General features: G+C 32.6%; 1 protein-coding gene, 1 long non-coding RNA gene and 1 other non-coding gene across 6 annotated transcripts; all 3 read right to left on the bottom strand.

The window, feature by feature from the left end:
* Positions 1–406: 406 nt before the first annotated feature.
* On the bottom strand, positions 407–1,722 carry LOC125369447. The gene is made up of 2 exons (XR_007215101.1): positions 1,090–1,722; positions 407–767 (listed from the first exon to the last, which is right to left on the bottom strand). It is a non-coding gene; the product is annotated as an uncharacterized LOC125369447 (long non-coding RNA).
* Positions 1,723–3,293: 1,571 nt separating this feature from the next.
* LOC8283120 (protection of telomeres protein 1a) lies at positions 3,294–10,966 on the bottom strand. Of its 4 annotated transcripts, none has more exons than XM_015726179.3 (10): positions 10,759–10,960; positions 10,349–10,485; positions 9,457–9,646; positions 9,108–9,172; positions 8,863–8,951; positions 7,296–7,577; positions 7,029–7,105; positions 6,825–6,883; positions 3,977–4,126; positions 3,294–3,654 (listed from the first exon to the last, which is right to left on the bottom strand). In XM_015726179.3, exons 1-10 carry the CDS (start codon positions 10,871–10,873, stop codon positions 3,454–3,456), a joined length of 1,365 nt encoding a protein of 454 aa, XP_015581665.2. In that variant the 5' UTR covers positions 10,874–10,960; the 3' UTR covers positions 3,294–3,453. The 4 variants fall into 4 exon arrangements, with proteins under 4 accessions (XP_015581665.2, XP_048227795.1, XP_015581666.2 ...); XM_048371837.1 differs by having other exon boundaries at positions 3,513–3,844; positions 10,759–10,966; XM_048371838.1 differs by lacking the exon at positions 10,349–10,485 and having other exon boundaries at positions 9,457–9,576.
* On the bottom strand, positions 10,585–10,698 carry LOC112536576. The gene has a single exon (XR_003080569.1). It is a non-coding gene; the product is annotated as a small nucleolar RNA snoR113 (small nucleolar RNA).
* Positions 10,967–12,723: the final 1,757 nt, after the last annotated feature.

Raw genomic sequence — 12,723 nt, 5'->3', positions numbered from 1 at the left:
TTCTAGATCATCAAAGAACAAACAAATATTAAATCTGAAAATTGCCATGTCTGTCTGCTAGCTTTTTATATTGAAGTCGCAAGGTATGTAGTGATTTTAGTAAAGGTTGCGACACATGAATTTACTATCTTGCTTTTTGTAAATCAATACCATGAATTTACACATGTAAGTCGACTTGAAAGTTGAAAAGAAAGAAAAAATGAAGGCGGCATAATATGGAAGTGTTTATATATTTTCATTTTTTATGAGAATTTTGAAGTTTTCAATTCTGATCTGATTTGATAAGTTAGTTTCAATTTTATCCAACCCATCGAAACTGGTAAAATATATATATATATATTTTTCCTCTATGCTCCTCGAACTACCATGGGCAACACAAGGAAATTCCATCTGTAAAGGTCCAAACTGGAGAAATCCACATATGGGACTTGTAGCATAATTACACACCATTAGATAAAAAATATATACAAGGATCTACTGTGTACTATTCATTTTATACAAGTATCTAAGTTTTTACATTATCTTGAACAATTAAGGCTTATCTGAAGGTGTTATTATTAGCCTCCTTAACCCACATGTTTTGTGCCAAAAATTCTAAAATGCCTACTTCCCCAAGTATTGTTTCTGTTGAGATAATAGGACTTTAGGCAACACTGCACCCATGGTGGATTTCTGGGAGCACCCTCGATTTCCTTTTCCACGCCAAGCAATGTGTTTCGCTTCTCTGTCAACGCATTGGTGGAGGGATAACCATCAAAAAACTTCTCCTGTAATGAAGGGAGATCACAGAATCAAAAAAGGTTCAGCCATGTAGAAATAGACTATCCAGGAGATGGTTATAATCCAATCAGTTCAGAAGCACGGAACCATCCATGGTGGCTATATCCTTAGCTTTGATTCCAAAAGTCACTAACTGTCTCTCAACTTCACAGAAGGCACAAGAGTTTCATTTAATGCCTTCGCAGAAGAAAACAACTACTATGTTATATAAAAGTACACAATTCATCATCAAGATCATGGCTGGAAGTCAACAGATTTAAGGCCATTTTCGATTATTAATTAGAAATCGTTGTAAGAAAATGGTCTCACCCCATCTTCAGCAAATAAAAAAGCATGGATTCTGGCAGTTGGATCCTCAATTGTCAGTCTGATCCCATAAGTTCCAAGATGAGAGAAGTCCTCTGCTTGCCATGGAAATGCAGCCACTACCCGAACTATACACTTGAATTTAGCTGTTACCTGCAAGGTTTGAAAGTCAAGAAACAAGGAGCGACACCAAGCTGCAATGACCAACACTTATCATCACTATTTATATATTCCTAACAAAACAAACTAGGAGTATCACCAAAACAATTCTACCACCTTTGTTAACAACTTTGGTGACTTACATACTTCCCCCCTGATTTTAGGTAAATTTTCAATATGGATTCAATCTAAATTATCGAAATGTATACCCTATATTTTAACTAAGAAATAAACTTTTCCTAGACCTCTAACCTGCACAAAATGGTACGAAACATGAGAAATCTACAGAAGAAGGTAGAGATCCAAGGCTAAGGCCATATGTAGTTCAACTTTTAGCTTCCTACAACGTACTCTACAAATTTTAACTTTTGAGAGAACAAGTATAGATTTCACTTTACATGAGAAAACTAAAAAAGCTATTACTAGAAATGTTATTTTTGAGAAACTCTGTAAGCATTTGAAGCTGTTTAAATATTCCAATCATGTTATTACCAAAATTCCGTGTTGATTAACGGGGGGGGGGGGGGGGGGGTCGATTTAACCGTTTAACAGTGTAGGAATATGAGAACACGAAGTATATGTTTATAGCACCAGTTGGCAAAGAGTCTCCAGATGCCAAATTTCTCTTATGTTGCCTGTCGCTCTATGCTGTTTATTCTCTTCCATGGGTTACTGGAGAACTGTGGGTTTTTGTTATCTGGGATTGTTATTAAGCTCTGAAAATAGATGTGATGACCAAAATGGTTGTAAATTGTAATAGGGGCATAGCTCTAGAAAGAAAACAAACGTGACTCTGCCCAAACCGAATTATTTTTGGGGGTTTCGCATGCCTTTTTTTAATTTTCTTGTTAATCTATGCTCTGGGATCTTTATTCCTTTTTTCTTTTCCTATTTTCATTTTGCTTGTACTCGAATGTCTTGAGGATTTCAATTTTAATTTTCAAAGGACATCAGTACCATATAATTTTCGATATCTTTTTGTAATTGGTTTGATTTGATTTCTACAAAAATAAAAAGTTGATTTCTTAAAAGGAAACTGCAATGGGTAATTTCTATGAATAAAAGGACTTTATTGCGATTTTAAATAAGTCACATATCAATGATGAGTTCTAATTATTTATTGAGGAAAGTGGATTAATCGTTTGTCGCAAGAAGTCATTTGGTTCAATGTACTTAGAGAATTGCTAAGTAATCGGTTAGCAAAACATTGTTAATAATCTTAGCTATTAAGTTTAAATAAAATTTGTTACTGTAAAATCAATCTTGACAAGATTAGATGAAATGTAGAATTTTCTAGGAGATGATTATAATTAAAAAAAAGAAATTGAATTGTAAGTTTTTTTTTTTTCGATTATTCTTTCTGGTTTTGGATGAAAGCTAAATTAGTAAAGAGAAAAATAATGATAAAATTATAAATAATTAACATTAAATGAATGAGTTACAAGAGTTACAATAATTAAATTAACAGTGTAAATTAATTCGAATGCTAATTATTAATACTTAACTTTCAAGATATCCAAGTGTTAAAAAGAAATCACAAAATCATTTATATTAAAAAGTTAAACTACATAGTTAAATCTCTTATTTAAATTTAAGGAGAGGAATTAAATGGTTTTGATCCAATTATCCTTTTCAATCCGATTCTAGATCATCAAAGAACAAACAAATATTAAATCTGAAAATTGCCATGTCTGTCTGCTAGCTTTTTATATTGAAGTCGCAAGGTATGTAGTGATTTTAGTAAAGGTTGCGACACATGAATTTACTATCTTGCTTTTTGTAAATCAATACCATGAATTTACACATGTAAGTCGACTTGAAAGTTGAAAAGAAAGAAAAAATGAAGGCGGCATAATATGGAAGTGTTTATATATTTTCATTTTTTTATGAGAATTTTGAAGTTTTCAATTCTGATCTGATTTGATAAGTTAGTTTCAATTTTATCCAACCCATCGAAACTGGTAAAATATATATATATATATTTTTCCTCTATGCTCCTCGAACTACCATGGGCAACACAAGGAAATTCCATCTGTAAAGGTCCAAACTGGAGAAATCCACATATGGGACTTGTAGCATAATTACACACCATTAGATAAAAAATATATACAAGGATCTACTGTGTACTATTCATTTTATACAAGTATCTAAGTTTTTACATTATCTTGAACAATTAAGGCTTATCTGAAGGTGTTATTATTAGCCTCCTTAACCCACATGTTTTGTGCCAAAAATTCTAAAATGCCTACTTCCCCAAGTATTGTTTCTGTTGAGATAATAGGACTTTAGGCAACACTGCACCCATGGTGGATTTCTGGGAGCACCCTCGATTTCCTTTTCCACGCCAAGCAATGTGTTTCGCTTCTCTGTCAACGCATTGGTGGAGGGATAACCATCAAAAAACTTCTCCTGTAATGAAGGGAGATCACAGAATCAAAAAAGGTTCAGCCATGTAGAAATAGACTATCCAGGAGATGGTTATAATCCAATCAGTTCAGAAGCACGGAACCATCCATGGTGGCTATATCCTTAGCTTTGATTCCAAAAGTCACTAACTGTCTCTCAACTTCACAGAAGGCACAAGAGTTTCATTTAATGCCTTCGCAGAAGAAAACAACTACTATGTTATATAAAAGTACACAATTCATCATCAAGATCATGGCTGGAAGTCAACAGATTTAAGGCCATTTTCGATTATTAATTAGAAATCGTTGTAAGAAAATGGTCTCACCCCATCTTCAGCAAATAAAAAAGCATGGATTCTGGCAGTTGGATCCTCAATTGTCAGTCTGATCCCATAAGTTCCAAGATGAGAGAAGTCCTCTGCTTGCCATGGAAATGCAGCCACTACCCGAACTATACACTTGAATTTAGCTGTTACCTGCAAGGTTTGAAAGTCAAGAAACAAGGAGCGACACCAAGCTGCAATGACCAACACTTATCATCACTATTTATATATTCCTAACAAAACAAACTAGGAGTATCACCAAAACAATTCTACCACCTTTGTTAACAACTTTGGTGACTTACATACTTCCCCCCTGATTTTAGGTAAATTTTCAATATGGATTCAATCTAAATTATCGAAATGTATACCCTATATTTTAACTAAGAAATAAACTTTTCCTAGACCTCTAACCTGCACAAAATGGTACGAAACATGAGAAATCTACAGAAGAAGGTAGAGATCCAAGGCTAAGGCCATATGTAGTTCAACTTTTAGCTTCCTACAACGTACTCTACAAATTTTAACTTTTGAGAGAACAAGTATAGATTTCACTTTACATGAGAAAACTAAAAAAGCTATTACTAGAAATGTTATTTTTGAGAAACTCTGTAAGCATTTGAAGCTGTTTAAATATTCCAATCATAGTTGTAAAAGGCAAAAGGCGCACCAAGGCAATAAGGGCTGTTGGTGCCTAAGGCGCAAGGTGAAGTGCGCGCCTGACAGAAGTAAGGCACAAAAGATAAAATAAAATAAAACTAGGACTCATAACACAACACATGCATAAAATATAAAAAAAAAACATAATACACAACAAAAAAAGAAATAAAAAGATCGTGACAATCATGTTCAAGAGGCATTTAACAAACAGCAAAAAGGCATATGTTCAAAGGAGATAATAAAAATAAAACAGTCTTATAAATAACTATTAGTCCTAGAACAGTAGAAATCCTAAAGCATCTTCCATTACTAGTTTATTATAAGTCTATAATTATGGTCTTGGTCCTACTCCTACACATCTAGGCAATTCTTCTCTTCTTTTTCTTGATCAGATGTTTTTTTGCCCTAATCTTCTTTCTTCCATTTTTTTTTAAAATTTCTTTTGAAGATAATTAGGTGTGGGTAAGCCAATATATTCTATATTAAGTCTATAATGAAGGGCTAAGATCATTTTATGTCTTAAAAGAAAAAAAATAAAAATAAAAAGTCAAATACAAAGGCACATCTCGCCTTAGGTCCGAGGCGCACAAAGGGGCGCCGGCTTAGTGAAGTCACCTGCCTTTCTTGGCTTGAGGCGCTAAGGCTTGGCCTCTTGCCTCAGGCGCGCCTTTGACAACTATGATTCCAAGTCAAAGTAAGAACTAAAATTGGTAGGTGATAGCTAACATAAAATTTTGTCATATCTCATTATATAGACTAACGGAAATGAATTGAAATATCAAGAAAAATTATATTTCATAAGGTCTTCCATTGCAGTTGTTAGTAAAATCCAAATAGATACTGTAACAATTAAAAATTAAAGGTCAAATTTGTTACCACTCATTTAAGTTAGTTGGTAAATTAAAAAAATTGTTCCCTGGATTGATTGGCAAGCCAGATTGGATAATTCAAAGTCAAGAGTCAGAACTCCAATTAAGATGAAACCATGGTCGAACATCAGTTCACAACAAATATATGATAGCTTGCACAAAATATTAAAAAACTTTATTTTATTTAAAACTAAATTCCATTACATAAAAGACATGTATACAACTTTCGAGAATTGACTGTTATATTAGTATATTCTAATAAAAACCAAAATTCTAAATTGGACCAAGATAAGCCACTTATTTCAGTTTGCTTATAATATTTCAAAACTACAAACCGAAAACCACACACACTCGTCGCATTGCACCTTCTTTGAATTGCTAGACAAATAAAACATTTTTCCCTCTCTTACTTGGAAATTTCTCAAATTCTCCCATTCAAATCTCTTACCACATCTCATCAAAGATGGCTTGTAAAACCATAGCAACCCAAGAGAAATAATTATCCTTGTCCTATGCATCAACCAAAAACTTCAAACAATCTAGAAATGCAAATAAATAATTCCATGCAACACCAAAAAACTCATTCCACAAATAAAAAAATTTCCACTTAAAGCGGCACAAAATCATGCACCACGCACCACAAAACCATCACCATGGACAAAGTCCGTATCTTACCCTTTGTGCATCTCGCTTGGGTAATCAAGCATTCCACTCCTCTCAAGTCTCTACACAATTTGAAGTTATTTTTTATTAAATTTATTAAAAATGTGAGTGAAAGAAATTCCAGGTCCCGATTCTCCTCATAATATCAATATATGTGCCCTTATGGTCTTCACTGATGCTAACAAACCTTATCAGCAATAGGTCTGCAATGTTCATGCTCAGCACAAGGCGTAAAGCAAAAGGCATTTTAAACATTTTCTTCTTAGCCTAGGCAAGTAACTTATGAAAAATACTTCCATGAAACAAATTTTCCAACATTAACAAAACAACATATACTAGAGACATCAATAGATGAACTCAAATGATTCAGCTACCCTAGATATGGTCTCATTTGTACCATTCCTAAGAAAATGAAATTGGATATAACCCCAAAACTTTTAGTGCACGTCCACAAACGTGCTTGACATAGGCAAGTGTACAATTTTTTTTCATAGAAAAGTGGCATTAATAGGCAACCCACTAAGTGAAAAGACCAGCAATCTCACAAATTAACAAGGTTACAAACAAGGGAGAACAAGGAAAATAGATCCTTAAAAAAACAGAGACCTTGTTTAGAATATACCAAACCTGAAAAGCATAAAGTTTGGTTACAAACATCATACCTTTGAGCAGGTGAGAACATCCATTAACGTAACAAAAGGCACATTGTCATAATCAACCTCTGAAGGAAGAAAGTAATAATAACGATAACTATCACCAAGATTTTACCACAAAGATGATAACATCCAGAAGACTAAATAATGTCACCAACAATAAGAAAAGAATATAAAGAACATAATCATCATCAAGAAATAAACAATGTGAACCTGTAATATTTGAACACCAAGGAAAACACCAATATGGGATGCGCCCCAACTCCGTTGATAAACGTGCATTGTAAGACCTAACTCGCATCAGTATTCCAATGGAAATGCATATCAAACGTCGGATACAAACATGTAGCATAAGCAGAACTCTTTTCTAGTTATTTTTTAATATACGAACATGATATACATAGACACATACATACATATATATACATACACACACACACACACACAACAGATATATATATATGTATATATATTACTCACTTCTGGCATGCTGAAATAAGACGGTTCTCATTTGACATATAGCATAACTTTGTGAAACCCGTCAACACACCGCGCCATAATCCTGCATGTACTTCACAAAGTATGTTGAGAAATTTCACCCATTTGCCAGTGCCCAATAGGTGGAGAACATGCTTCTCATTGCCTTTGTCAATGATTACCCGTAATACTGTTCCAACAGTTGGAAATGTACACAATATATCCCTTGGCAATGGTTCAGGCTCCAATTGTAATGGGAGTGGATTATCCCTTTCATTTTCCAGCCTAAGGTTCAAACCAGTAATTGTTAATGGACGAATGAAGAAGTGAAAGTTCATTTAGAAAAACATCAGAAGTTCAAAGACAACAAAGAAAATCATGTATCAGATATCAAATTTAGCATAGATTTGAAAATAACAATGTGTCAGACATACTACCGATAGAAGCAGAAAAGCATGTGGTACTTGCTACAAGACATAACTATAAGTAAATCTTACATAATTTTCATGATTCCTGAGTGAATGTAATGGACTAGTTTAGTTTTGAAGAAAGACTACCATACCATTCAAGTTTAATATCTATATAAACATATATAGCCCTTTTCTTTTCCTTTGTGCTTAACCAAAGAAGAAGGCAAAGAAGAAGTGGTCACTAAGCGCTTATATCGTTTGAAAGATTTAAATGCTCATGCTCTAAATAACAGAGGAGAAGTACTGTAATTAAATGCTTATTGTCACGGCCCGCCTCATCCTTGGGCGAGCAAGGCCAGTCCATGCGACACACAGTGCCAAGAGTGATGGAGTAATGCGGAATTCTCATAGAATACTCTTGAATAATGTAGAATTCTCTAGAGTACTCTAGAACACTCTAGAATAGTCTAGAACTTTCTAGAACAATCTAGAATGGTCTAGACGCTTCTAGAATAATCTAGAAGAGTGCGGATACTTCTAGAACATTCTAGAAGAGTGGGAGCAACTCTTGTACATACTAGATTAGTCTAGAATATTCTAGACCTATGTAGGCTACTCTAGAATGTTCTAGACATGTACATGTGATATATGTGTAGAGAATTCTAGATGAGTGATTTCTAGCCACAAGTTCAGGAGGTGGGAAGCCTATAAATACCCCCTTCCATCCATCATTTGTAACAATAGAACAAGGACACATACAAGAACATACACAAAAGAGGAAGGTTGGAAACTTAATAAAGCTCTCCATATTTTCCAAGCTCAAGTGCTCTCAACTCTCTACCCTACCCAAGTCTGAAACCCTGCTGCCTACTTTGCTCACCTACAATCTCTCCCAATTCTCATCTAAGCTTACTTAGTTCGACTTCATCAAGCAAGTTAACTAAGTGCCGCGCGACTTGGCTAACCTCTAAGCCCAAGTTTCGTGACATTATGCTCTAAATAACAGAAGAGAAGTACTGTTATTAAATGTTCACGCTCCAAATAAGTATTAGGAATATTGCCGTATGCACATATAAGTCACCATCAAAGAACAAAAGCCACGGTTATTATTTAGATGCTGAAAAAAACCAATTATACAATGTTAATTCATGGAAACTCACTTTGAGTCAATGTTGATTGGTGGAGAATCAGTTCCATCCCAAACAAATACCATCCACTCATGCTCAGAAACCTCACATACGTGAAGCACCTTATATGGTCAAACATTAGCAGATAAAAACTCATCAGTACTTGGGAGTTGGTATTAATTTAAAAAAAAAAAAAAGGGAATCAGAAAAACATGTGTACGATGAAATGAGTTCCAAAATACAAATATAGAAGGGACAGGAAAGTCAAATAACCTCACCTTGCAAGCCAAATTAGCTCGTTCTCCTTCTTTCATCTCTCGCAAGAACAAGAAGCTATTTGGACCTACCAAGTAAATGTAAATAAGCTATTTGACAGAAGGAACAGTACAAAATAAAGTATGTACCAGAAAGCCAGAAAAAAATACAAGAACCTATTCCAGAAGATGCACATTTCAGGGCATCTGAAATTATCATTCCCCACAAGATAAATGGAGGCTAGATTTGAAGTTCTTTTTTCATTACATCATCATTATCCAAAAAATCTTATGATCATGGGCACATAATATAGATCAAAATACAAGTTATTAAAGTAATAATGACAAATAAATTTTTTTCACTCAATAATACCTTCATCAGGACGAAAGTCAGCTACCCATTTTCTCAAGCCTGATATAAACTTTGAGTCCTGATCTCTAGGATGATATCTTGAAGAATATTGATAAGGAAGAAAGTTTCCACCATCTTTTCCTTCATATAAAGCAAATGCAGAGAATGACTTGTTGAAAACAGCATTCACTTCTCCATGATGAGGTTTCATCTGCATAAATATATGCCCCAATTTTTCGCATACTTGGATTCCACTTTCAAATACATTAGAAATAAAATAAAAATAAACTAGAAGTTGCTATAAGCATTGAACCTAGAAAATGCCTTTCCAACCTCAAAGGAATAGATATTCAGATACAACACAAGAACAAAAAGAGTAAAGTCATTTAAAGAATTAGATAAACCCGTATATTGAGTTCTATTTCTTGGAACAGGAAAACTTTTTTAAGTTGTAGTTGGAGACTCAGAGTTAATGAGCTTTTCTCTAGCTTCATACAAGAGCAATAATCAAAACATAACTTTAATTTCACCGTGAGGCATTTCCAAGTACTAAACCAAAAAGATAAAAAAAGTATATCATTTAACAATTAATGGCTACTGATTGATCAAAAGTTTTGCATATTTTAATGGGTATAAGTGCAGAAATTATGTAAGAAAAACAAAAGCTATATTCACCACCCACATTTCTGCACTGTTGTCAAAATGTTTTTTTTTTTCACTTTCCTTTATTCAAAATCGAAAGAACTGAACTCTAGCAACTATTACTTTTCCAAACATGGAAAATTTACAAAATAGCATTAAATTAACATGTCAATTCAAAATTCTCAGGAGGTGTAAACATTTATACTCTCTCTAAATTAAGTTCTACTATAAAAAACAAAGCTGAAGAAACAATAAGCTTATCAAAATATACCACAACATGAGAAAGCTGAATTATATCTCCAAGTGATAAAACACGAGGAAGCTTTTCAATACTTGAAGCGAAAATATTAATTGAAATTCCAGGTTTTGGGTATGATTCATCTACTATTTTCACCGTGCAAAACCAATCTGAAATTGCAAAAGACATTATTTAGAACCCAACTCACCATTAAAACATAAACTTAAATTTTCAAAAAAGAAAAAGAATAAAGAATAAAAAAAAAGACACTGGCTCAGAGTAACCTTATAAAAGTGGGTTCATCAATCTACTACCAAAACCCAGCTAAATTATATTAGCAGTGGCAGCCGTAAGTCCGGCCTTTATGTTTGTCATCATCGCCAGCAATGCATAATGCAGTTAAAATTAAAAGAAAAAAAAAAAAAAAAACCAAGATACAATACCAGTGCCTCTGGTTTTCTTGGGCAAACCAAACTCAAGAATGATGCCTATGAGACTGACTTTTTGATTGATTGAAGATATTGCATCTTTGAGTTCAAGATACTTGTAATCCTCCATTCTCTCTCACACTTGCTTTTCTTTGCGGCGTCAATGTGGCGCCATTTAAGTACTGTCCGGAACTCATTTTTACTAGGGTTAATTGTCCTGAACTCATTTTTATTAGGGTTAGCCGTAATCCACCTCTTGCGGCCTGATTTTAATTGGTTTAAATTTCGTTAGTTTAGGTAAAATTACATAAATAGTGTCTCAACTTTTTGATTTTGTCATTTTAGTATCTCAATTTTTTAATTTACTATTTTGGTGTTTGAATTTTTATTAAATCAAGTGATTAAATTTTAAAAATGTAATACATTGCTTATGGGCGATTTAAGCTTATTGGTGCTAATTAAAAAGAAATTAGTCTACCATTACTGAATAAGCTAATGAATTACCTTTCTTTTTATATAAGTATTTCTTTATCTCTGAATTTTAGCTCTTTTATTCTTAGAATAATATTTAATTTAGCTTTTAAATTTTACAGTTAAATTTAATTTGACTTTTTTAAATTTTTAGCCAATTTAATTTTTAAACTCTTTGAATATATTTAATATAGTACTTTTTTAAGAGTGTAAAATACATGCGCTATAGAGTCCAATTTTGCCACTCAATTTTTAATAAAGACTTATTTTTAATCAATTAACTTTTCTACGCGGCTGAATTTGACTCCTTAAAAAATAATTTGAATTATAATTAGTTTAGTTATATAATTGAATTTATAGATTAAATTCTTTATATATTTAAAATTTTGAATTAGTTGGTAAAAATTATGTGGGGCTGATAAGGAGGTGACTTTACAATCTCATCTATACTCTCATTATTTTAGTGATAGTATTAGTAAATTCTTATTTAAAACAAGTATTGGTGATTATGAAAGTGTTGAGTTGGTTTTAATTTATTATTGATTTATGATAATTTAAAAAATTATATTTATTTTTTAATTTTTATTTAAGAAAAATAATACAATTTAATTTGGCCATTTAACTTGTCACTTCAATTTTGCCTTTGAGCTTTAAATCAAGCTCAATATAATCATATTTTCACACTTTTATTATAGTGTGTAGAACAAATTCGCTTAAAAAATACTAAATTGAACCTGTTTAAAAAATTTAAGAATTAAATTAACAGTAAAAGTTAAAAATGGCCAAATTGAACTTGATACAAAGTTTAAGAGCGAAATTTAATCTTATTTTTTTATTTTTATATTTCTCTTTATGTAGTATTTTTTTTTTTCTTTTTTGTCACTTTCCACTTCTTTCTTTATTTTCCATTTTGGTCAATGTGGATGCTGTGTGGTTTTCTCTTTTTGTCCCCATTATTAGTATTCCTTTGTTTAAATGGCATACTCTAGTAATTCAATCACTGATTTGCTAAAAAGAAATTGAAAAAATTAAATATGATTATATAAAAAGATAACACATAAAAAAAAATTAAAATTAATAATAAAGTTTGAAGTTAAGAAATGACTTACTTTGAGAAACCAATTTTGGAATTCAAGCAACAAAATTGAGTGGAGAAAGAGTGACATTAAAAACCTCTCCATGCCTAAAATGAAGCGAGCAATGCACTCGTGTGACGATTGGTGGCAAGAGGGACAATAGCAATGAAGGTGAGTGAGATTAGTTTTTTCCTCAATCACAGTCATGAAACTTTAGGATTTCAATACTCTAATTTGAATTATGAACTAAAATCTCAAACCAACTTGTAATTGAAACCATCATGAATTTAAGACTTGACCTAATAAGTTCAAAAGTTGGATTTAAATCCAACCCATCAACCTACCTAAATAATTTAAAAATTATTTTATTTTATGGTTTGGATTTAAGTTAGGCTGGTTAATTAGATTGGATTGCATATTAGTTTGAACAGTC

This window comes from Ricinus communis, chromosome 3 (assembly GCF_019578655.1).
Source record: "Ricinus communis isolate WT05 ecotype wild-type chromosome 3, ASM1957865v1, whole genome shotgun sequence".
Classification (NCBI taxonomy): Eukaryota; Viridiplantae; Streptophyta; class Magnoliopsida; order Malpighiales; family Euphorbiaceae; genus Ricinus; species Ricinus communis.
The sequence above is the reverse complement of the archived record's forward strand: the minus strand, read 5'-3'. Positions and strand labels throughout refer to the sequence as shown.